The 26,546-nt window shown below is 41.5% G+C and overlaps 1 protein-coding gene across 5 annotated transcripts in view; it reads right to left on the bottom strand.

Annotated features, from left to right (window-relative positions):
- The window catches only part of DTNBP1 (dystrobrevin binding protein 1), a 103,733-nt gene extending 77,929 nt beyond the window's left edge, over positions 1 to 25,804 (bottom strand). For 2 of the 5 annotated variants that reach the window (XR_011144093.1, XM_068961142.1), the window contains exons 1-4: positions 25,703 to 25,804; positions 14,764 to 14,817; positions 13,633 to 13,683; positions 8,552 to 8,612 (exon numbers count right to left, since the gene is read on the bottom strand). Coding sequence is in view for 2 of the 5 variants with exons in the window: in XM_068961142.1 (XP_068817243.1) it covers positions 8,552 to 8,612; positions 13,633 to 13,683; positions 14,764 to 14,817; positions 25,703 to 25,758 (222 nt within the window). In the remaining 3 variants the exon portion in view is untranslated. Of the gene's footprint in view, positions 1 to 8,551; positions 8,613 to 9,813; positions 9,843 to 13,632; positions 13,684 to 14,763; positions 14,818 to 25,702 lie in introns of those variants that run through there. The other 3 variants (XM_068961143.1, XM_068961145.1, XM_068961146.1) reach the window with 3 other exon arrangements.
- Positions 25,805 to 26,546: the final 742 nt, after the last annotated feature.

Here is a 26,546-nt window from a genome sequence, read left to right as displayed (position 1 = left end):
AAAACCGAAAACAGCCACTAACAACTGAAAAGAAAACAAACAAAAACAAACCCCAGACATAATGAATGGGTAATTATTTGCCTTACAAAAGGACTTCTTTTGAAAGAAAAGTTCCCTAATGCATTTAGAATATACCATGATTCCATTTCCATTTAAACAGGAATGTTCACTGAATAAAGATAAATGGTACTTGTATATGAAGGAATCCCTGAGGCAACTGAACAACTTCAGAAAAAAAGGAGAAAAGGATTTATACTAACAAATTCAGAAGTGAAAGGTTCCTAATAGCAGGGATGTGAGATGCTAGGCTAGCCTAAAAGAATTCTGACTTCTTTTCCAGAAGACTTAAAGAAAATGATAGACAGCAGTTTCTCCCAGACAGTTTTGTTTTGGTTCTAACATGGTGAGAGGGGAAAGGGTCTACGATAAGATTTGGAAGGAGCATAGAGAGGTCATTTTTTGAAAACATCACTAGTGATGAAGAAGAAGTGTGGAAGATTCCGCATTTTGTACAATAAAGACTGCAAAATTCATTATATAACAAAAGGAAGTATATCTGAACTTTATCTGTAAAATATAAAGTTTTAATATAAAAGAGTTCACAATTAAGTTATATAAAAAAGGGACAACTTACACAACCCATGATGAAGATTCTTCAAGAGTTGAAACACAAAAATAACTGATTTTTACTGAATCTCACTAAAGAAAGACCTTTCAGAGGAATAAAAACAGCAAAATAAGATACAAAATCATTTGCATATGGTGCCAGACTGTTTTAGCTTCTACATTTTAATATTCCAGGTTTTCATAACATTGAAATAAAAACAACAGAGAGATCAGAAAGCTGCCCTGTTTCCTCACTTTACCCCCACCACACCCCTCTCCCCATTGTCGGTCAGTCCACGTCGGAGGAGTAACACACACCGTCTCACACACAAGCCTCCGCTGAGCTGGAGAGGCGACACCAAGTGCTCCTCCAGGGGCACAATCATCAATTCTGCATGCTTAAAAATGCCTGTGCCAGCCAGCTTTATAAATATCCCAGAGAGCAGTTTAAAAAGTACGGAGCATTGCTAACAGATTAATGTGGCTAATACAGCTTCTCTGTGATGCAATAGTAAGAAAATTAGGGCTTGAAATAAGAACCCCTGCCCATAGGATTCATCTGTAATATCCAACAAGCTCCTACTGAACACCTGCTCTTTGCCTGGCTCTGTTTCAGGCACTGAAGATACTGTGGTGAACAAAAAAGAAAAAAAAAAAAAAACAAAACAAACTGTGCTTTAGTTTGGAGTAGGTCTCACAAATTCTCTAAGCCTCAGTTTTTAAACACTAATAAAATAAAAAATAATTTCCTGTATCACAGGGCTGATGATGATAAAAGGTATTTTTCCTGGTTTATGACATATCTTTTAAAAAGTTTGTTAAATCTTAATTGCAGTGGTTAATTGTGTTAATAATTTCAAAGATCTAGAATAAACAATTTTTAGATATTAATATTTATTACTGAAAAGTAAAATGAAACATAAATATTAAAACTTAAGTATAGTATAGTTCATGCCTTCCACAAAATTCAAAATCATATTCTGTATATAGAATATAAGAAGTGTACATAAGAAGAATCTATCAAAATACATTCAAATATTACTTTAATTTAAAAGAATGGGATATTGAATGGATTCTTCAAAATCATTATCAACAATTATGTAATAAGAGTAAAGCATTTTGAGCATTTTCTATGTGCCAGGTCCTGTGTTAAGCAATTTACATTAAAAACAGAGCAACCTTGTAAACAGAGCAATATTATTACATTCATTTTACAGAAGAAGAAACTGAGGTGCAATGAAGACAAGTCACTTTCTCAAGAGCCACACAGGACCTAGATTGAATCCCAGGAATCTGACACTTAAGCCCACGCCCTTAATCAATCTTCTAGGGACTGTGTATGCAGGGACACAAAAGGAAGAAAAGTAAAAAGGAGCGAAAGAAAAGGTTCTGAGAAACTGTACTTTAGCTTTACTTAACAAGGAAGGAGCCATCTTCAGAAGGCCAATTTTTCTCCTCCAAGTAAACAGTTCTGAATAAATCCAGATTTAACACCAGAAAAGCAAGTTTAAGTAGCAAGACAAACCCACAGTTTGGGCTTGTTCCCAAAGTTACAAATCATCGCAAAAGTCCTTCTGGTAGCCACTGAAGTTAGGAGAACAAAGAAAAGGCTGGGACCCAAGTGATTTTCAAAATGGGTAATATTGGGGTAATAAAACAATATAAAAACTTTTATGTTTGTAAAAAAACAGTTCAGCATTTTGGGGGAATGCTTTCGTGATAGCTCAGTTGGTAAAGAACCCGCCTGCAATGAGGGAGACCTGGGTTTGATCCCTGGGCTGTGAAGATCCCCTGGCTAAGGGAAAGACTACCCACTCCAGTATCCTGGCCTGGAGAATTCCATGGATGAGTCCATGCTGTGGCAAAGAGTCGGACACGACTGAGCGACTTTCACTTTCACTTAGTTCATGTGATTTTCAAACAACTGTTTGCTAAGCAGGGTAAATGGTGTTATACCATTTTATGTGAGTCAGCTAGAAACAGAGAGACTCCGTTTATCTGCCCAAGGTCAAAACGTATTACTGCAGAAACTAGGCATTCCCACAACCAGTTCAGTCCACTCCCCACCACAAGCAGAAGAGATCCAAGCTGGAATCCAAAGAGAATGAAGCATGCCTGATTTAACCAGCTTACACACCAAGTTGTTAAAGCATGAGTCTTAAAAGAGTTCAATCTGAAGGCAAGCAAGTGTTTCACAACAATAAAAAGCATAAGCAAATAATGCACTGGAAGTCTAACTTTAGAAAGTTACCCTCAGAATCTAACCCCTAAGTCACTATCAATTTACGTGTTTATTTACCTACTAAGTGAGGGAAAAACAAATCAAAGAACTTGTAAAAAAAAAAATCTTGTAGAAAAAGTCTAGACAACAAAGTTACATTGAACAAACTATTTGCTAAAGCAACATTGCTCTAAATTTTAAGACTATAAATAAGAATTAGCTTTATAGTAGTTAAGTATAAAATAACTTGTCAAAGAAGACTGAATTATCCCTAAGTATATTTGCCCTGGCAGATTGACATTGACTAAAGGCCACTAAAGACACATGAGCATGGCCTGACAAAATACACAATAAAACAGTTTCTTAAAGATATACATTTAAGAAATTTACAGATGTCTCAACAATACGTCAGAGACATTTACAATAAATTTTCATTTTTCAACCTGAGAACTATATTTCTGGAAGCCAATAGTGGCACTTTTGATAAGATAGGGGTCTTACAATAAAAAAGTACACAACTATGAAAATATTATATATTCCCCCCCCATAAAATACATTCAGCAACAGAACCCCCAGGAAATTCTTTCTCCAACATATTTTATTATGAAATGCTTCTTACAATCAAAAGAACAATCTTTGTTAAAGCTCCTCTATAGGATACAGTCTTCATTGAACATTGTGGGATTCATCCATATTGATACACGGAGGTATAATGGTTCACTAATTTTCACTGCTGCATAGCATTTGATCTTTTTGCAGCATTTCCATGAACAGGGATGGAACCTGGGCCCCCTGCACTGGGAGCGTGGGGTCAGCCACTGGACTACCAGGGAAGTCCCCGATCCCATAAATAAAAATTACTCTACAGGGAGACTTTGGGACTGTCTAAAGTTTCAACAAAACCTGCTGTAAACATTCTGGAACAAATCTGGTGCACACAGGCAATTTTCACAAATTAGGTTCCAACGCGTCCCAGGTATTGAGCTCCTCACTGCACCCTCCTTCCCCACCGCCCAGTGGCTCAACTGAGCTGGACCTCCCCCAGCCTAGCCATCTCTGACTTCAAGGCCTCTCATCTATTTGTCACACTTAATGAACAGATGATACCATACCAATGTTATCCAAGCAGGTATGAGACATACAACATCACAGGGCAAAGCTGGGGACACAATGCTACAGAAATCTCCCTAGGAGAACTGTGGTTTCAAAAGCTTTGTGGAATTTCAATTTTTACTTCACGCCAGCTCATTTTTCTAATGTCACCGTGCCAATCGATTTACACCCCCTAGTTCTAGCTGTTCCCCATCATGCTGCTGGGGAAGGGAAAACCGTCATCAGTGAATAATGACTGTCTGCACAGAAAATTCAAGGCTCCTTAAATGCTTGATAATCTAATGAGTGTAAATCTGAGGTTTTAATTTGTATTTCCTTGCCTTCTAATTGATTTTAAACATGTTTTCACATTTACTGGCCACTCATGCTTTTTGTTCAGGGTAATGTCTGGTCATACCTCTCGTGCACTTTTTAATGGCTTACTGTTCCCTTTTTTTATTAGTGTGCAGAGGTTTTTAATATTTTTTGAACCCTAGCCCTCTGTTTTGTGAACTGCATAACTTTCTCATGGTACTGCTTGATGAACAGAAGATTTGATAAAAATTATCAATATTTTACTTTATGGTTGGTGTTTATTATGCCTTGTTAAAGAAACCTTTCTCTGCCCTGAGATCTTAGCTTTTCCGCTATTTTCTAAAAAATGTAGTTTTCCCTTTCACATTTAAATCTGATGGAGCCAAAATCTGAACCAAGATCTTCAGCTTTTATTCTACACTATATTGGAAGTCCTACCCACTACAAAAAGATGAAGAATTGAAAAGACTGGTAGGTTTTTGTTTCTTCCCTTCCATCTTCACAAAACTCCCATCCCAGATGCAAATTATCAGAATAAGACGATTTAGTAAGATGATTGACTATGAAATCAAAGTACTACAAGTCAAATACTGCAGGTTTTGGTAGCTATAAGGACAAGAGTTCCCACTCCAGTACTCTTGCCTGGAAAATCCCATGGATGGAGAAGCCTGGCGGGCTGCAGTCCATGGAGTCGCAATGAGTCGGACACGACTGAGTGACTTCCCTTTCACTTTTCACTTTCATGCATTGGAGAAGGAAATGGCAACCCACTCCAGTGTTCTTGCCTGGAGAATCCCAGGGACAGAGGAGCCTGGTGGGTTGCCGTCTATGGGGTTGCAGAGAGTCAGACACGACTGAAGTGACTTAGCAGCAGCAGCAGCAGGACAAAAGTTACCATCTATTAAAAACTTGCTAAAATGTTTTACTCTGAATTAATTTTATCAAATGTATTTTCTGCATCTGATGATCATATATTTTTCTCTTAATTTATTAACACAGTCAACTGCATATAAAAGATTTTCTAATGTTAAGCCAACCTTTCAATCCTGGAATAAACCTGTTTTTTTTTTTTTTTTTAATGCAAGGCTGGATTTAGTTTGTCAACACAGCCATATATAGCAGGTTGTTTCCCAGACAGAACGCTATTTGTTATCATCCAACATTTACAAAGTAAACACAAAGTTCTGGCTCATATTTATATAGGAAAGCTTTACATTTAAGCTTGATATAGATTTTAAAACAATGTGTGAGAAGATTCTCAAATTAAATTTCAGACAACACTATCAGAATATGAGAATCACAAGACAGTACGAGGAGCCCATCATGAAGGAGAGGCAGGCCCTGCACACTGCGGGAATTGAGGGGCCACAACACTGCACACGAGGCAGCTCGGTGTCAACCAGTGCACACCACAAGTTTGGAGGCGGAAGGTTGTGTCTGAAGCACCTGATGTCCTAACAAACTGCTACCATCTATAGATGTTTTGCTGGTTTTAAACAGAAATATGTAAGAAGGCTGGTGGAGGGCTTGGGGTTGATATGTAACACATAATGACTTTTCCAATTTAGAGTGTGTCAAGTAGGTTCCTGGATAGAGCACACAGAACATCTGATTTCCAGAAACAGGCTGCTTAAGTTAAGTGAGAGCTCATACCTCTATTCTGTTTATAGTTTTTCTGTCTGTACTCATGAATGGGACTGGACTCCAATTTCACTTTCTCATACTTTGCTTGTTGGGGTTCAGGATCAGTTATTCTAGCCTCATGCAATGGGCAGGGCAGCCTCCTCTTGTTTCACTTGCTGCAGGAGTCTGTTTAACATTGAGATGGTGGATTCTCTGAAAGTCTCATAGAACTCTCCTATATAACTTGGTGGGCCTGGTGTTTTCCTAGTGAAAAGATTAATTATTAACAGTTTCTTTAGTGGCTATATTATTCAGGATTTGTACCACTTTTAGAATTAGTTTTAGTAAAAGTTTCTGGGCTTTCCCCATGAGTCACAAAATAAAGAATCTGCCTGCTAGGCAGGAGACCCGGGTTCGATTCCTGGGTTGGGAGGATCCCCTGAAGAAGAGAATGGCTACCCACTCTAGTATTCTTGCCTGGCGAATTCCACGGACAGAGGAGCCTGGAGGGCAGTCTACAGTCCATGGGGTCACAGAGTTGGACACAACTGAGCAACCAAAACTTTAGTAAAAATGTCTAGTATTTTGCCATTTTGCCTCTGTTTTCAAATGTGTCCTAGAGTTGTTCACAAACTCTTATCTTTTCACTTTCTGCTATAGCTACAGTTATATTCTTTAATTCTTGAAACTATTCGTCCTTTTTTCTTAATCAATATAATCAGATAGCTACCATATTTTATTGGCTTAGATGGTAAAGCGTCTGCCTACAATGCGGGAGACCCAGGTTCGATCCCTGGGTTGGGAAGATCCTCTGGAGAAGGAAATGGCAACCCACTCCAGTACTCTTGCCTGGAAAATCCCATGGACGGAGGAGCATGATAAGCTACAGTCCATGGGGTCGCAAAGAGTCGGACACGACTGAGCGACTTTACTTACTTACTTACCATATTTTATTAGTCTTCTAAGAACTTGTGACTTTGTCTAGCGTCTATTGTATTTTTACATTCTATTTCATTTACTTCTCTCATCTTTGTCATCTCTTTCATTCTTCCCTTATGATTTATTCTGTTCTCTGATTCTTAAGTTACATTAGCTCATTGACTTTCAGTCTATTTTTCATCTATAAAATTTCCCTCTAAGTAGTTTTTGACAACTTACACAATATGCATGTAGTAATTATTGAACCATAAATGATGCATAATATACATGTTTAATTTGCAAACAGACGGATTTTTCAAAATTCTTTTCCTATACCAACTTTCAAGGTCATTTGCACCAGAATCACAGAATATTCTGTATGACTTGATTTACATGAAACTTGTGAGAACTGCTTTATGGCCTAGTACACGGTCAGTTTTTAGGTGCTCCAGGTGTACTTTAAAGAATTTATTTAAAAAAAAATTAAAAAAAAAAAAAAAGAATTTATTGCCTCCTTTTGCCAACAGGTAGCTTTTCTTTTCTTTCTTTTTAAAAATGTCCTAAATTATCCTTTCACCAAGAGTATCTAGAGTCTAGGAGTCTAGGAGTCTCAGACTCAGTTCCCCATAGACAAAAATCTCCTATCCCAATAAATCTCTTACTAAGACATTTGTTTTACTATTTGAACCCTGCTTCACGTTTTTTTTTTTCAACCACTCTCATTTCAGTTCCCTGCTGTTTTTGTTTGCTTGTTTTGGCCCTTTAGGACTTCCCTTAATTTTTGTAAGCCTACTGCATTTAAATTAAAAAAAAAAATCTATCCAGCATTTAAGAGTTTTACACTTACAGGACTTTTCACAGTATTCAGTCTGCCTACTGACAGAAGCCTATAGTCTTCCTTTTCCATAATTTCTAAAGTGAAAGTGAAAGTGAAGTTGCTTAGTCGTGTCCGACTCTTTGCGACCCGTGGACTCTAGCCCACCAAGGTCCTCTGTCCATGGGATTCTCCAGGCAAGAATACTGGAGTGAGTTGCCATTTTCTTCTCCAGTTATTTCTAAGAGAAACACTAATGCCTAAATTTTATCATGTGTATTACCATCTTCTATGTAACTATTACAGCGTCACTAATTCAGGTAAATGGTAAAGTCAGTTTAAATTAATTAAAAGTCAGAATCACAGATGTGTTTTTAGAAAGAAAGAAAGTTTGACTGACATCAGTAGCAGAATATTTGATCTTGGCTAAAAAAGCTTTAAGTATATATACCAAATAATTTTAATTATAAGTCACTTTTATTCATTACACACTCTGTAGAGCTAGAAAATAGGTTGTTTCTCTAAGAAATTAAGGTTGACTCCTGAGATTTTTATATTTATTTGCTAATAAGCAAACTAATGATTTTAAGTAGACTGAGCAAAGTTAAACTGTTGTCCCCACCAAAGGAATTCTTAAATAGTGAGTAGAAAGAAATGACATAATTTACATAAAATGCAAAGGTACCAGACCTCAAATTCAAAGCATTATACCTCGATGAACCGAAGAGTCACTTGCGACTCTAGAATAAAAGTTATAAACTCTCTAAGCTAACTAAATTACTTGACTGAGAAATTACAAAAAAGTACTTTATTTAGAGTGTTTCATAATCAACTACAAAATTCACTTTAAGATATCCTGTCAAACATTTTAACACAATTATAAATTTAATTTCTTAAAAATAAGCATTTAAGACTGCAAAAGTATATTTTCCCTGTAAGTATAAGACGAGCTGATTCTTTACCTCTCCAGCACTTGCACATTCCTTGGCCCTCCTGTGGAGTGCAGCCCATGTATCTTCATACCTAAGAAAGGCAAATAATAATAATAATAATAATTCAAAATAAAAGCCACACATTAAAAAATCCTATCTAAAATACAACCTGTGGTCTCAGAAAGGAAACGCTCAAAAAGTAATGGAGACATTCTGCAAACACACAGACATTAACTTGAAGGGGCTTCTAATTGCCAAATCTGGGACACCAGATTTGGTAGAAAAAATAATGGTAGAAATGGGTTAGAGCTCATAGATGAAAACCAACAGCCATGAGCTTATAGTGATTTAAATAAACAACCAAATAAATAAATGGGGCAGATGGGGGAAAACCTCTTCCTTACAGTAGAATTCCAATAAATAATGATAGAAAAAAAATGAGAAAAATAGAAAATCACCATTTGGTAAACACAATAAATTATTTCAGGCAAGAACTATAATAGATGCTAAAATTAGTGGGTGAAAATATGAAGAGAAACAGGATATTTTCATAAATTCATCATAAAACTCATAGGGAATATCAAGGGATCCTGAAAAGCCAAAATAATCTTAAAAAGAAGAACAAAGTTGGAAGACACACACTTCTTAATTTCAAAACATACTAGAAAGCTACAATAATCAAAAGTATGGTACTGGCATAATGGGAGACATATAGGCCAATGAAATAGAGCCCAGAAATAAACCCTTGCATGTATGATCAAATAACTTTTGACAAGTGTGCCAAGATAATTAAATGCGGAAAGGATAGTCTTTTCAACAAATATGCTGGTGCTGGGAAAGCTGCATATCCACAGGCAAAAGAATGAAGCTGGACTCTTGACACCATATACAAAAATTAAATAAAAATGGATCAAAAAATCCAAACATAAGATCCAAAACTATAAAATTTTTAGAAGAAAACATGAGCTTCTTGCCATTACATTTGGTAATGATTGCTTGGATATAACACCAAAGGCACAGGCAACAAAGAAAATAAACAAATTGGACTTCATCAAAATTAGACACTTCTGTGCATCAAAGAATACAATCAACAAATAAAAGGCAACCAATAAAATGGAAGAAAATAAATACAAATCACACATTTGACAAATGATTAATATCCAGAATATACAGAAAACGCCCAACACTCGACAGTAACAAAAACAACTCTATCCAAAAACAGGCAAAGGACTTGAACAGATATTTCTCTAAAGAAGATATATAAATGGCCAATAAGCACATGAGAAGCTCACCATCATCATCGTTCAGTTCAGTCGCGCCCTACTCTTTGCGACCCCATTAATCGCAGCATGCCAGGGCTCCTTGTCCATCACCAACTTCTGGAGTTCACCCAAACCCATGTCCATTGTGTTGGTGATGCCATCCAACCATTTCATCCTCTGTCGTCCCCTTCTCCTCCTGCCCTCAATCTTTCCCAGCATCAGGGTCTTTTCCAATGAGTCAGCTCTCTGCATCAGGTGGCCAAAGTATCAGGTGTTTCAGCTTCAACATCAGTCCCTCCAATGAACACCCAGGACTGATCTCCTTTAGGATGGACTGAATCAAAACCACCATGAGACACCACTTCACACCAATGAGAATGGAAACAAAAAAAACTCAGCAAGCCCCAAAACAAGATTTGGTGAGAATATGGAGAAATGGCAACTGGAAAAATGTGCACTGCCCTAGTGACTCAGATAGTAAAGAATCTGCCTGCAATGCAGGAGACATGGATTCTATCCCTGGGTTGGGAAGATCCCCTGGAGAAGGAAATGGCAACCCACCGCAGTATTCTTGCTTGAGAATCCCGTGGACAGAGAAGCCTGGCAGGCTGCAGTCCATGGCGTGGCAAAGAGTCAGACACGACTGAGTGACTAACACACACAAGGAAATGTAAAATAGTGCAGCTGCTCAACAGTATATTGGTTCTTCAAAAAATTAACGTGTACAATTACCATCTGATTCAGCATTTCCTCTTCTGAGGATACACCACCAAAAAACTGAAAGCTGGGTCATAAAGAGATACTTGCACACCCATGTTCATAGCAGCATTATTCACAATAGCTAAAAAATCAAAGCAACTTGTGCCTATTAATGGATGAAGGTATAAGCAAAATATGGCATATTCATACAATAGGATATTATTCAGCCTGAAAAAGGAAGGAACTTCCTTTGAATTAGTGGTGATGACAGCGGTGATCACTGTGTAATGTACAGAAACATCAAATAACTATGTTGTGCACCAGGAACTAACAAAGTATTGTAGGTCAATTATACTTCAAACACAAGCAAGCAAACAAATAGAAAAAGAGATTAGATTTGTGGTTACCACAGGTGGAGGGACAGGGAATTGAATGAAGGCAATGAAAGGTACAAACTTCTAGTTTGTAAGATAAAAGAGTACCAGGAATGTAGTGTACATTATTAATATAACTAACAATACTGAACATTATATATGAAAGTTGCTAGAATACATTCTGAGTTCTTATCACAAGAAAAACATTTTTTTTTCTTTTTCTTTTTTATCTATATGAGACGGTGAATGCTCACTAAATTCACTCGTGGCAATCGTCTCATGAAGTAAGTCAAATCATTATGCGGCAATAACTTAAGCTTACATAGAGGTGTATGCCAATTAAATCTCAATAAAACTCGAAAATATATTAAGTGAAATAAGCCAATCACAAGAAGACAAGCACTGCATGATTCCACCTACAAATGGTACCTAAAGTAGTCAGATTTATAGAAAGAGAACAATGGTTGCCAGTGGCAGAGGTCTGCAAGATGAAAAGCCTCTTGGAGACTGGATGTACAACAATGTGAATGCGGTTGACATTAGTGGGCTGTACACTTAAAAATGGTTAAGATGGCAAAATTTTATGTTATCGTATTTTACACAGTATTTTAACAATCTAAAAAAATTTTATGATTTAGATATTTAAAATGGTCTCTCCTCCACTCAGCACTAGTTTCAGAGAGAAAATACTGTTTCAGTGCAATGAACAGACACATTATAGATATGGCTGTAAATTTTTCAGATAAAGTCCCCAAAAGTACCCCAAAACTACCACACAGAGAAGTCTACACATCTGAAATGAGCAACTTTCAATGAAGCTGTTTCAACTAAATCACTAGATTAAAAAAGTATAAAGATAACATGCAAACAGTATACCACGGATTGATTTGTATTCTACCTCCTTTCAAAGTCACTTGTCTTCCTCACTCAACAAAAAAACAAGCAGGAAATTAATGTCAAATTAAGCACCTAGAGAAGGAAAAAAAAAATGCCCAGATTCAGCAAGCATAAAAAGAAACTGAATATAAAGCTAGAAAACGGAAAGCAACGGGCAGGCATAGCTGATTGTGCCATGACACACGCAGATAAGACGAAGGAGCGTACCTTCTACTGCACACACGGCTACCACTTGGCCATTAGATGCCACGTCACTAGATACAGAACTGCAGATGATAACACATGCAAACCATACACTTATTTTCATAACAGCTGAGTTTTAATTTAGAGCATAACATTCATGCTTTTAAAGTGCATAATTCACAGCATATTCACAGAGTTGGGGCAACTATCACCACTGATTCCAAAACATTTCATCATCCTGTAAAGAAACCCCATATCCATTAGCAGTCATTACTCATTCCCCTCTCTTCTCCAAATCTTGGCAAACACTATCCTTCTGCCTGTTCCGGACATAGCATATCAATAGAACCATACACTATGTGCCTTTTTTGTTCCATCCTCGCATTTAGCGCAATGTTTTTAAGTTTTATTCAAGATGTGCAAGATGTAGTGTGCCTCAGCACTTCATTCCATTTTGTGGCTGAATAATGTTCCATTGTGTGGAGACACCAAATTATTCATTCATCCTTTGATGAGTATTTGTGCTGTTCCTACTTTTTGGCTATTATGAATGATATTGCTTTATGAATGATACTGGGCTTCCCCCGTGGCTCATGTGGTAAAGAATCCGCCTTCAATGCGAGAGACCTGGGTTCGATCCCTGGGTTGGGAAGATCCCCTGGAGGAGGGCATGGAACCCATTCCAGTATCCTAGCCTGGAGAATCCCCATGGACAGGGCAGCCTGAATGAAAGATACTCCTATTATGCACATTTGTGTGCAAATTTTGACATAAATGTAAGTTTTCAATTCTTTTGGTGTGAATTTGCTGGATCACATGGTAATTCTACTCTTAACTTTTTGAGAAAACTACAAACTGTTTTTCACAGCAGCTGTGCCATTTTACACTCCCACCAGAAGAGCATAAGGGTTCTAACTTCTCCACATCTTTGCCAACACTTGTTGTTTGTCTTTTGGATTATAGGCATGCTAGTGGGTATGAGTGGTATCTCACTGCGGTTGTGGTTTGCCCTTCCCCTTGTGACTAACGACATTGAGAATTTTTTCATGTGCTTATTCACCATTTGCTCATCTTTTTTACAGAAATGTCTATTCAAATCATTTGCCTATTTCTTCACTGGGTTGTTTGTCTTTTTACTGTTGAGTTATAAAAGTTACTTATAGTCTAGATACAAGTACCTCAAAAGATGTGTAATTTGCAAATATTTTCTCCCCTTCTATGGATTGTTCTTTCACTTTCTTGATAGTATTCTTTAAAGAGCAAAAGGTTTTAATTTTGATAAAGTCCAATTCATCCTTTTTCCCTTTGTCACTTATGCTTTTGATGTCATCTAAGAAAATCATGTACTTGCACATCAACAGAAATGGATTGGAGAAGAAATGGTATAAAATTAAGAATCAAAGTAAGAAAATTATTGAGGACTCAAATCCAGAGTCAATTTTCTTGCAACAAAGAAACCACAAACATAATACAAGCACATGATAAAGTTATCGGTTAGTATATATAATAGTGATCAATATGCTCAAAATCTGAATGGCCTTTGTATTAATCAGTGAAATAAATGTAAAAGCCCCTGAGGGACACAATTTCTATGTTAAGGTAAAAATTTAGTTGTTTTAAGGTGTCTATCTCTAGAATTATAAAACACTTTTAGATAACAGAAGCATAACCTTTTTATTTAAATGAAAACACTTACCTGCTAAGTAATTCTAGTCCAGCAGAGTACTTCGGCAAACATGGGACAGTCCTGCCAAAAGAAACACTTATTTTATTAAAAACTGATACTGCTTTAGGCCAACTTACAAAAAGTTACACACAATAATTTTGATGCTGTCGATCATAATGTGGAATATTTTTAAATCGTTAATGACAACTGATCTAAACTTTTAGAAAAACGTACTATTATTCCAAAGTTGTTGTTTAGTCACTAAGTTGTGTCCGACTCCCTGGCAACGCTATGGACTGTAGCCCACCAGGCTCCTCTGTCCACGGGATTTCCCAGACAAGAATACTGGAGTGGGTTGCCATTTCCTTCTCCAGGGGATCTTCCTGAGCCAGGGATCAAACCTGTGTCTCCTGCTTTGGCAGGTGGGTTCTTTACCAGTGAGCCACTGGGAAAGCCCCTATTCCAGAGTTAATATACTGCAACATACTATTAGCCATCACTTTGCCCTGCAGATTTTTAGCACACTATAATACAATAAACACTTTAACAGAATTCTAGCTAACAAGAAAATTTCTTTAAAGCTCCTTATCTCTAGGTTTTTAAAAAACATTTTGGCTGTGCCAAATGGCACGCAGGATCTTAGTTCCCTCACCAGGGATGCAACCTGTGCTCTCTGCACTGTCAGCGTGGAGTCTTAACCACTGCATCACCAGGGAAGTCCCCACTGCTAGCCTTAAAGTGAAACTTAGTAGTGTGCATTATTCATTTTAAAAAATGAACAAAGCACTGCACAATACTAGTGTTTTCATATAAAACAGACAACACAGCTGAAGAGGCTCACTTGCCAAGTACTGTTTCATTAATAATTTGCTTCTCAACAATGGAGAACTTTTACTTTGCTCTTAATATACAAATAAAAATGATTAATTGTGATCAAATAATCACCGACTGTCATAGAGTAAAACAATTACCTGGCACTTTTTCAACCATTTTACAGTTTTATCAGAAAAATTTCCAGGGTTAGAAAATTTAGAAAGAATCAATAAACTGTTTAGTCAGATGCACGCAACAGATCTAAAATACATTAATTATACTATCATGACTATAACCAAAAATTGTATGGAATTTAAGTCATAGTAAATTAAAACAGCACATGCTTACCTGGGTTTGTTTTTTACTTTAGCTTCTCTTGACTTGTCACTTAAAGTCTTCAGCCTATAATTCAACCAGTATAAAATATCACATTTTTACAGTTTAAGAAATTTTCAAATGCAAATTTCATAGCTGGTAAAATTTCTGGTTGGAAGTCAATACTTTTTTAAGAAAGAATTAAGACAACAAATATTTGTATACTGTACATAAGACACAAGTGGAAAATTTACAGCAAATATTTTTATATTTTTCTTGCCCCAAATCCCTTTTCTAGAAACATTTCCTAAATATGACTGGACTAAAGAAGCATCACTACTCTGGAAACATCAGAAAAAAGACAGTGGCCCCCATATGTGAACTTGATCAGTAATAATACTATCTAAGCAGCACATTTTACAAAATTTATTTTTACTTGAAGGATCATTGCTTTACAGCATCATGCTGGTTTCTTCTATACATCAACATGAATCAGCCGTAAGTATACACATGTCCCCTCCCTTTTGAACCTCCCTCCAACCTCCCACCCCATCCCAGCCCTCTAGGTCGTTACAGAGACCGTGGTTTGAGTTCTCCGAGTCATACAGCAAATTCTCCGTGGCTAGCTATTCTACATATCACAGAGTATGTTTCCACGCTACTCTCTCCATTTGTCCCACCCTCTTCTCCCCCCAACTCCACCCAGCCCCCTCTATGTCCATAAGTCTGTTTTCTTTGTCTAACCAACACATTTTAAAGTGATACTATACTAAGCACTCTCTAAGTGCCAACATTCTGAGCAATTTTAGCTATTGATAAAAAGCTTCTAAAATACATTACAAACCTCTTTCATTAAAGAGGAGTTGGTACATTTTCTGATAATTTAGGGTCATTATCATGAACACCACTGACTGCATTTCACAACAAAACAGTACATTCCTTAGATGTTTCTGAGCTAGGAATGCCTCGCCATTTGCCAACCTGAAACCAATCTACAGTGGTTTGGGGAGTCTGTTCAGGATCCTATAGCAGTTTTTTAAAAATTTAAATTTTTTGTCTCTACCACTGGTCATCGTATCAGCTACTATTTAACTGCTTCTGCTAGCTATTCAACTATAGCAGCCTGCGTGAGTGCTAAGTCATTTCAGTGACTCTTTGTGACCCTATGGACTGTAACCTGCCGGGCTCCTCTGTCCATGGGATTCTCCAGACAAGAATACTGGAGTGGGTTGCCGTGTCCTCCTCCAGGGGATCTTCCCATCCCAGTGATCGAACCCGCATCTTATATGTCTCCTGCATTGGCAGGCAGGGCTTTTTTTTTCTTTTTTTACCACTAGTGCCACCTGGGAAGCCTGCTGCTGCTGCTGCTGCTGCTGCTGCTGCTGCTGCTGCTGCTGCGTCGCTTCAGTCGTTTCCGACTCTGTGCGACCCCATAAATGGCAGCCAATCAGGCTCCACAGTCCCTGGGATTCTCCAGGCAAGAACACTGGAGCGGATTGCCATTTCCTTCTCCAACGCATGAAAGTGAAAAGTGAAAGTGAAGTCGCTCTACTCCCCTTCTATTTGCTTTTTTAAATTATTGGGCTGGAAAAAATTAATGGGCTAAAAATGCATATGTAAGAAAATTAAATAAGCTTTTCTATATGTAAAACCTGAAGGTCATAAACTTTGTATTATATATATGTATATATATATATATATTTTTTTTTTTTCTTTAACTTCACCAGCCCATTTTTACCTACTTTTGACTTGGACTCTATCATATACCAGTCAAAAAGTGAGAACTCAATTATGAGATATTCCCGCATACAATGAAGACATCTGGACATGTTCTACGTAATCTGATTACTTCTACAAATATTCACGTCTAAACAGTCTGAAGCGTAGGCCACAGTACCCCAGCTAGCCCCACAAAGCCTTCGTAAAGCGGACACAGGAGCTGCCTCCTTACGATGCTCTACTGCAACCTGCCAGAAGCTGTCCTAGCGTGCCAGCTGAGTTGCCCTGTCCCAGTACACCAGCTGAGTTGCCCTGTCCCAGCACACCAGCTGAGTTGCCCTGTCCCAGCACACCAGCTGAGTTGCCCTGTCCCAGCCCACCAGCTGAGTTGCCCTGTCCCAGCCCACCAGCTGAGTTGCCCTGTCCCAGCCCACGGCTGACTCTCCTAGAATGCCCAACCCTCTGCTGTGCACAGCTGTACATGTACGCCTGACAGAGTCGTCCAACTTTTTGGTCGACGGTGCCTAGCTCAAAATCAGAAAGGGACTTCCAATATCAAATGCCATTTTATATTTTTCTTGCCCCAAATCCCTTTTCTAGAAACATTTCCTAAATATGACTGGACTAAAGAAGCCTCACTATTCTGGAAACATCAGAAAAAAGAGAGTGGCCCCCATTTTTCAACAAGTTTAGTATCAATTTCACACCAAGACTTTTAAAAATATTATTCTATGCTCTTTTTCAAAAACTAAAATATTGATGAGATCAATTCCTCTACAATGTTAAAAAAAAAAAAAGATTCAGCAATCTCTTTAATACACAACTATGTGTAGGCATCTCTCCAGATGAGTTGAATTTAGAAAGTCTTACCTGTCCTAGAAAAACAATAAAAAATTTCAAGCTTAGCTTGGAAACCAGTAAATCCAGTTTAGACTAAGATTAAGCAACAGCTCAAAAAAGTTATTTTGACAGCCATTCAACCATTTCCACTCCAAAATCCGAGAAAGGCACTTGGTTGTGACATCTCAGGTAGAACTGTACTAGAATAAATGGACACAGCAGTGCATTATAGTCAAAATGATTCTAGTATTATTTTCAGTGATTTGGGACAATTCATATGGTAACAAGGATATTGAAGCAAATTGCTAAGACCATCTTTGGACCATTCATTATACAACCGAGAAAATCTCTAGGTTAGTATTTCAAATATTTATTTCTGAAAAAAACTAAATTCTCAGTTGTAATGTATCAAATTTGGGGTTCTCCTCCACACTTCCCCAAAAGAAAGAAAAAATTGGTTTGGAATGAAACAGAAAAGAGGAAGCTTACAGGGAGCTGAAACTAAAATTATTGGAAGGGTGAGTAAGCTTCCCCAGGTGGCTCCTTAACAACCATCTGCTTTAAAAAATTAGTTTTTAACCAACTATAATGTGTGGAACTTATTTGATCTGGATTTGAACAAATCAACTGTAAAAAGATACTTTTAAGAACTAGGAAATTTGATTTTGGACTGGATAATTTATAATATCATAGAATTAGTATTAATTTTGTTAGGTATGATATTGGCATTGCATTTACATAATGTATTTTTTTAAAGATGAAAATTGATTTATGAGAGAGGTGAGAACTAAGTCTGTAAACTAACTATAGAACTAACTCTATAAACAGTGTTAGTCACTCAGTCATGTCCGAGTCTTTGAGATTCCATGGATTGTAGCCCACCAGGCTCCTCTGTCCACAGGATTCTCCAGGCAAGAATACTGGAGTGGGCTGCCATGCCCTCCTCCAGGGGATCTTCTCAACCCAGGGATTGAACCCAGGTCTTCTGAACTGCAGGTGGATTCTTTACCATCTGAGCCACCAGGAAAGCTCATACTCTATAAATAAGGGAGAGACTGAGTAAATGTGATAATAATTAACTGTTGTATGTGAATAACATATATATGGGGCTCACTGTACATATTTTTGTAAATGTTTAAAACATCGTTTAAAAAAAAGTTTGGGGGTTCCCCTGGACACTCAGTGGTTAAGAATCCGCCTGCCAATGCTGGAGGCATGGGTTTGATTCCTGGTCTGTAAAGATCCCACATGCTATGGGATAACTACATCCATGCGCCACAACTACTGAGCCTGCGCTCTAGAACCCGGCAGCCGTAACAACTCAGTCCACGCACCGCAACTACTGAGCCTGCGCTCTAGAGCCTGGCAGCCGCAACAACTCAGTCCACGCACCGCAACTACTGAGCCTGCGCTCTAGAGCCCGGCAGCCGCAACAACTCAGTCCACGCACCGCAACTACTGAGCCTGCGCTCTAGAGCCCGGCAGCCGCAACAACTCAGTCCACGCACCGCAACTACTAAGCCTGAGCTGAAGAGCCCGGGAGCTACAAGAGAAGCTACCTCAATGAGAAGCCCGTGCAACTTGAGAGTAGCCTCTGCTTGCCGCAACTAGAGAAGAGCTCGCATAGCAACACCCAGCATAGCCAAATAATAGATATAAAAGTTTTTCAAAGTTTTCATAACAAAAAACAGTCTTGTAGACATTCATCTTTTCTTATCACACCTCTTCCATGTAAATCATCAATATGCCACATTCAGCATAGAAACTGCTGGAGAAAACAAAGTAGCAAGAAGAAAGTTGGAAACTGAAAAAAGTTAAGGAAAGGATAAAAATAGTCAATGTAACACTTTTTAAGTTGAAAATGTAACAAGTAATCTTCCCAAAAGAAAAAAGGTCCTTTCTGAAGTACATACTCCAAACCCAGAATTCAACTGGCAGGAGCTTACCATTTTTATCTGGGGAGAACTCTTAAGTTTCTCACAGTGATTCTGCGCTGGAAACAACCCATTAATCAAGTCCCACAGTGTCTTGCCACGCTGAGAAGGAAATACTGGTCTGAGTGCAATTCCCCAGTTTCCTAAACCATAAAATAGAAGTATTATACTGACCATAATGATTTGCCACAAGAATTAAAGGAAATTCCGAATATGACTCTGGCAGCAGGCTGTAACTGTAAATTACAGAGGCAATTCAAACAAAAAGTATAATAAAAATGATCATCAAGTATAATAAAAATGGTAACCATCAAGAAAGCAGCTATGTACATCAGAGGGCCAAGGTAAAATAGAACAGAGATCCCCCAATCCAGTTCCCATAGAAGCCTTCTCCTCCATTCCTAGCCTTCTTCCCAACACAGCACAGCCTCAGGGAGACAGGCGTGCCACAGCGTGAGTGTGTTCACACACAGACTTCGAAGTGAGCCACCTCTCAATTGTTTCCCACTCAAAGCAACCAACGTGCGCTTCAGAGTCCGAAACACTTGCTTTCAAATTCATCATCACACTACAATATTTTGAGATTGTTTCAAAGACTGACCTTTGTTTGACCATAGCACATTTATTTTCTTTAAGCTTTACGGAAAATACTAAGATGGAGACATCTTCTTGAGAAATGGAGATAACTAGCAAAACCTCTTAGACAAAAAGCTTAAAAAGTAATTTCACAGAATGAAAGGTGGACCTCGGCAATGACTGCTGAGCAGGAAATGGCTTTCTGGGCCTGACTTCGATGGGATGGGGGACCACTTATTTGCACTTCAATGTCCTACTCATCTAAGCCCATCAGCTATTATGAAAGGCCAGGGTGACTGCTTTAAAACACAACATGTATTAATTAGCATATTTTGTCCTATAACATTTTCACGCCTCTATTATTTTGAATTTAAATTCTATTTATGAATACAAATCCAATCTATTGTATTTTCCCCATTAACTTTTTTTTTAAACTCAAAATCAGAAAACACAAAAGCATCAATCACACCTAAAAGTGCACAGGACCCCAAAGCTCTGGCGGCTGAGAGACTCACGCAAAAGTCAGGAAGGGGAGAGGACTGTTCGCTGTCTCTATCCTAATCACCCTAGAATGCACCCAGTCGGTCCTGACCTCTTTCCTCAGTGTTTCCTGAATTTCCTGCTGGCCTCTTGGACTTCGAGACACACTCCCTGTCAACTGCTCCTTCTCTCTCAAAGCTCCTCAACGTCTCTGTTGGTAAACGACATCACTATCTAAGATACTCCAAAATTGAGATCCTCAGTTTCTCCACCTTTTTTCACTTGCTAGTCTCATTTTTTTATGAAATCGACCAGTGCCTGTCATTATTCCGTCAAATTTCCACCAGCACTGCCTTTTCATCATCTCTCATCTGCTCCATAATTATAGCCTCCTAAATAATCTCTGTTTCCCATCTCTAGTCCTCCCATCACCCTGCCTCTCAAATTATTCTTCCACAAATACAAGTAGGCTCAGGCTGCTCCCCTCCAGAAAAACCTTCAGAAGATTAGTCAACCTAAAAATAAGCCATGACCATCCTATAGAAGACAGCAGTCCTCCCAGCCCCACCCAACCCCTGAACCTGCTTTGTTTTCAGCAACAGTACTACTGACCTTCTAGATTTTCGGCCTCCTGCCAGTCAAGTTGGAGAAGGCAATGGCACCCCACTCCAGTACTCGTGCCTGAAGATCCCATGGATGGAGGAGCCTGGGGGGCTGCAGTCCATGGAGTCGCTGAGAGTCGGACACGACTGAGCGACTTCACTTTCACTTTTCACTTTCCTGCATTGGAGAAGGAAATGGCAACCCACTCCAGTGTTCTTGCCTGGAGAATTCCAGGGACAGGGGAGCCTGGTGGGCTGCCGCCTATGGGGTCACACAGAGTTGGATACGACTGAAGTGACTTAGCAGCAACAGCCAGTCGAGTGTGGGCAGGGCCATTACTTGCTGTCTGGTGTGCATTCTCTGCCGTAACTCTAGTACTCATCAACAGGTGTTAAGTGTTAGCTGCTCACTTGCATCTGAATCTTTGCGACCCCATGGACTCCAGCCCACCAGGTCCCTCTGTCCACGGAATTCTCCAGGCAAGAATGCTGGAGGGGGTAGCCATTGCCTTCTGCAACAGGTCTTCCCAACTCAGTGACTGAACGTGGGTCTCCTGCATTGCAGGCATAGTGCTATAGCATGTCAGCTACTAGGGAAGCCCCATCAACAGGTAAGTGCTCAATAAATATTTTCTAAATGAATCAATTTGCAAAGCACTGATGACGCTCTATTATCAGACACTAAACTTCCATTCCAGGTTCCTCTCCCACAAGAGTTTCATCTCTGAAATCCCTCAGCCAAATCTAGCCTCATCTCTCCTCATTCTTCCAGGCCAGTCTAGAAGTCAGCTCTTCTTTGAAGCATCTCAACTAATGACTCCTCTGAGCTCACAATCCATATCACCTGTATCTTCCACGTTCACTTCCTTCTGCTTTGCTTTGTGTTACTGCCAGGCTAGGGCATTTGGAGAGCAGACACAGTTTTTGTCAAGCTTGTAGCTCCAGGATCTGGCTAAACACACAGACACTGGCAAAGAGCAGGCAAAACTGGGCATGTGGCCTCCTATCTTTTTTTTTTAATAAAATGGAAAAAACTTCTATGATAAGACTTTGACTTCCTAGACTGGTGTCTGACACTTGGCAGGAACTCAGTAATAAGTCAAATTGAATATTAAGGTTTTTTCCCCTGTTTATATTAAAAGGTAAGTAATCAAGTTGATTGGACTTCCCTGGTAGCTCAGACGGTAAAGCGTCTGCCTACACTGCGAAGACCCAGGTTCAATCCTTGGGTCGGGAAGATCCTCTGGAGAAGGAAATGGCAACCCACTCCAGTACTCTTGCCTGGAAAATTCCATGGACAGAGGAGCGTGGTAGGCTATAGTCCATGGGGTCGCAAAGGGCTGGACACGATTGAGCAACATCACTCATTCAGTCAAGGAAGAGCCAGCATTAAACCTCACCATTTTACCACACTGTGAACTGGAATGTTGGATGCTCTCCTTTGAGGTTATGATACTGCCGGAGAGGAGAAGAGAAATGAGCACAGCAGGCTGGGCCCGAGGTCAGGGCAGAGGGGGCTCTGACCAGAGAGAAGGAAACACCCACTGTCTAGTTGCAACAAGTAACAACTGCTATTCCTCCCTATCCAAAAGCACCCAGAGCATTACAGACAGGAAATGCCAGCCAGTGACAGGCAGCTGTAAACCCTTGGTAACTCTGATTTTCACTTTCCTGAAGGGGTTTGCACGCCTGAATACATCAATCCTCAGGCTGTGGGTCATTACTGCTCTGAAGGTTTTTTTAAAAAAATCAAAGACCAGAGCAGATTTGAAGAAAGTGCTGCAGTGTGTCCAAAAGTTTCCCTCAGAGTTCAAGCCAGTCCTTAAACAGCAGAGGTTCTCTGTGAACTCTCCAAAAGGCTCCCAGAGCTCCGGGGGACATAAACCCAGGTGAGGATGCACGTAGGCGAGGGGCAGACAGTGAAGCTGGGAGCCAGTCCCGTCTGTCCCTCAGCCCCTGCACCAGATAACCGCCCAGTTAGCCCAGAAGGAAAGCAACATAATTTCTAGGCTTATTTTGACTTTGATGTAACTATTATGATGAATAAAATTTGATGAAAAAAGATCTTGAGTCCATGGACAACCTACAGTCCCTTGAAGCTGACTTTTTCCTAAGTTTGAATGGAAGGTTGAAATTCAGTGTTCACACATGCTTTAACCACTAATGTGGCATTCTCCCAGAGAAGGCAATGGCAACCCACTCCAGTACTCTTGCCTGGAAAATCCCATGGATGGAGGAGCCTGGTGGGCTGCAGTCCATGGGGTCGGGAAGTTGGGCACGACTGAGAGACTTCACTTTCACGCATAGGAGAAGGAAATGGCAACCCACTCCAGTGTTCTTGCCTGGCGCATCCCAAGGACGGGGGAGCCTGGTGGGCTGCCATCTATGGGGTCGTACAGACTTGGACACAACTGAAGCGACTTAGCAGCAGTAGCAGTGGCATTCTCTTGTAAGCCTGATAAAGAATATTCCTATTATACTTGAAAAACAGTAAACTGCCTATGTTTCAGCTCCAGTTATATGAATTTCCAGAAACTAAAAATGAGCCGAAAAGTCTCTGAAGACAGGCTGTTGCTCTGGGCTACCGTGAAGCTCCACAGTGAAAGGGCTCAGGGAAGCACCCACCTTTCCCCTACTGAGTTCCGAGGGCAACCCTAATGGTAGACGTTCCAGTTATTTTGTAAGCCAGCTGCTCTGGCATCTATGGGCACCAATAGCAAGTGTTCTAAAGGAATGCTAGGTCCAGTCTGGTGGTTTTGAGAGGCAAGGGCCACGTTGCTTTCATCTCTGAATCCCTCAGTGCCTTCATGCAATATACATGTACTGCTGTGTTTAATTTCACCTTGAGCAGGAGTGATTTCTCTGCCAGGTGACAGGCTCATGGCACACACTGCTGGTCCAATGGCTTGTCGGCTCAGAGTGACCTGTACAAGGAAGCCCATGAAGGGCCTTCACGGAATGGAAGCCCTCTCAGGATTTCCTATCCCAAACTGGCCCCAGTTTCTGTCATGCTTCAGGTAAATTCAGTTTTCAAGAAGGCGTTCTAACCAGATCCCGTCCACCCTTATCTGTAACTCAACCCTCAACTCAGGTTTTCCAGATCTCCCAGGATGGTCTGGGAGAATCCATATTCCTAGGTGAGTTGAACCTTCTCGAGCAAAGTTCAAAGAACGAATGGGTTCAGAGGCAACCACCTGACCTGTAAAACTTCAGTAGCTGTAACTCTCAGAAGATACTGTTACTCATCACGGAATTTCTTGAGGTAATGACAGGAGGGCTGTACCAGATGGGCTTATCTGCGAAGTACTGTTCTCCTGCTACCCCTGAAGCATTACACCCCAACGTTTCAATAATTTACATTCTGAAAATAAGTTAGTTTTTAAATTTAAAAGGGGGGGCGGGGAATCAAGCATGCAACCAATCAAGCCCAGGGTCAATCAATGACTCCTAGGACATCTACAATTACCATTCCTAAGGACCCCAAACCAAGACCACCAAAAATGCTTTACATGTAAGTGCTCAAGTATTCGCCTGTCTGTTACTGCTGCTGCTAAGTCACTTCAGTCGTGTGCGACCCCATAGACAGCAGCCCACCAGGCTCCCCAGTCCCTGGGGATTCTCCAGGCAAGAACACTGGAGTGGGTTGCCATTTCCTTCTCCAATGTTACTACTCAGCACCTAAGAGGTAAACCATACAAACATTTTTGTCCACTAAGACACAACTGTAGCTAACATCTTTCTCATCAGAAACGTAAACCATGACGGAGAGGCCCTCATAGGGAGAGCTTTCTTCAACGGATCCGTAATCTAAAGGGGACAGACTTATCCTTTATCAAAGTGACACCCTTTGGGAAGAAATGGAAAAGTTGAATTAAGCACTAATAACAACAGTGACACAACATGAGTGCGTTTTACACGTTAGTTCATTCATCCTCACAATAACCCTGTGAGATGAGAACCATCTTCATCATCCCCGTTGTTTTACTGGTCGCAGAGAGTGAGGCAGAGAAACTTGCAGAAACGCGTTGGCTTAAATGGTAGATAGAGGGAAGATCCCAGGGCCCCTGGCGTTAGAGTCTACGCCAAACTGGAATCACCTGGGCGGGGGTGGTCTTTCGAACCCCCATCCTCAGCCTGGTGTAGCTGGAAGCCTTTGCCACCCGGGCACGCACCGGGATGGTTGCCAGGAGATTCCAAGCAAAGTTCGGGAACCGCTAGGTCCGCGTGCGTGTCACCACTAGGGCATGAACAGGATCGCCAGTTCTGGCGTTTCTCTGGCCCGAGAGTTTCTTCACTGAGGCGCTGAACCCGAGGTAGAGAGAGAAATCAAAAGGGGAAGAAAAGGCGCTCAGCCTCCGCGCGCGGGGGCGGACAAAACGCCCGCCGGGCCCCGGCCATCTGGAGGGGGTGGCGGCCCGAGCCGGCAGGGGTCTCGGCGGCGTGGGAGGGGGCGCAGGGTCGCCGTCCCTCGTGGGGGCGGGGGCGCGCTCGCCTCTCACCCGACCCCTCTCGGGCCGGCCGGATCTGCCGGGGAAGGGTCGCCCGACCCTCGGCCGCCCGCAGCCTTCCGGACCCGCTCCCCGCCCCGGCGCGCGGTCTGAGCCTGCCCGGCGGGACCTAAGTTACTTCGTGCGGCCGGGCCGACGCCGGAAAGTTGGCTACTGTCCCCGCCCGGGCGCGGATGGGGGGCGCGGATGGGAGGCCCGCGGTTGGGTGAGGGGAGTGGCGGGCGCGAGATGAGACCCCGGGTGCGCGGAGGCGGCGTCCCGGCTCCCCGGCCCGGCCGTGCGGGCCCCTTTCCGTCCCCCACCGTGTACCCACCCGGAGGTGAAATCCTGCTGCACGCTCAGCAGCCGCTCGCGCAGGGTCTCCAGCATCGCCGCCGCGTCTCCGCTGCTCAGGCCACAGCCGCCCCCCTCACCTGTCACCTCACGCCCCGCGGCCCGGCCGGCCCCGCCCCCCGCCCTTGCTCGTCCCCGCGGCGCGGCCCTTCCGCGTCCCCGCCCCGACCCCGCGCGCCGGCCCCGCCCCCAATCCCGCCCTTGCTCGCCCGTGTGGAGCGACCTTTCCGCGTTCCCGCCCCGCTCTTGCTCGCCCCCGCGGCCGGCCCCGCCCCCCGCCCTTGCTCGTCCCCGCGGCGCGGCCCCTTCCGCGTTCACGCCCCGCCCCACGCGGCCCGCGCAGCCGCAGTGGGGAGCGCCGGCTCGGGCTGCGGGAAAAAGGGGCGGTCCTTCCCCGCCGGCGGAGACTGCCCGCCGCTCTGACGTCTTGTTCTCGCCCGAGCCAGGCCCGCTGCCTTTCCTCTTTAAAATGGAAGCGGCCGCGTCAAAGAATGCTTTACATTCAGCGGTTCCTTGAGGGAGTGGACCTGTCGCGGACACTCTCCTGGGCTCTGGTTCCAGGATCTGAGCCCGCTGGCTCTGACCTTGGCTGATGAAAGTTAACCACTCAGAGCTTCGGTTTTTTCGATGAGAAAGTGGCAACTGTTCCGACCGCCTGACTTTCCATTCTTCTAGTCAGCCTGTCCCAGCAGGCTTTCGGGCCTTCGCACCGAAGGCGGCGGCCTTTGTCGTGTCACCCGTGGCTTCCACTTGTTACTTCTGTGATTTTTTTCTCGCCCTCTTGGTGGTTCTCATGCCATTCCTTATCCCAGTCTTAAGACTCC

Source organism: Capricornis sumatraensis, chromosome 22 (genome assembly GCF_032405125.1).
Source record: "Capricornis sumatraensis isolate serow.1 chromosome 22, serow.2, whole genome shotgun sequence".
In the NCBI taxonomy this organism is placed as follows: Eukaryota; Metazoa; Chordata; class Mammalia; order Artiodactyla; family Bovidae; genus Capricornis; species Capricornis sumatraensis.
Note: the sequence above shows the minus strand (reverse complement) of the source record. Positions and strands in the feature narration are given on the sequence as shown.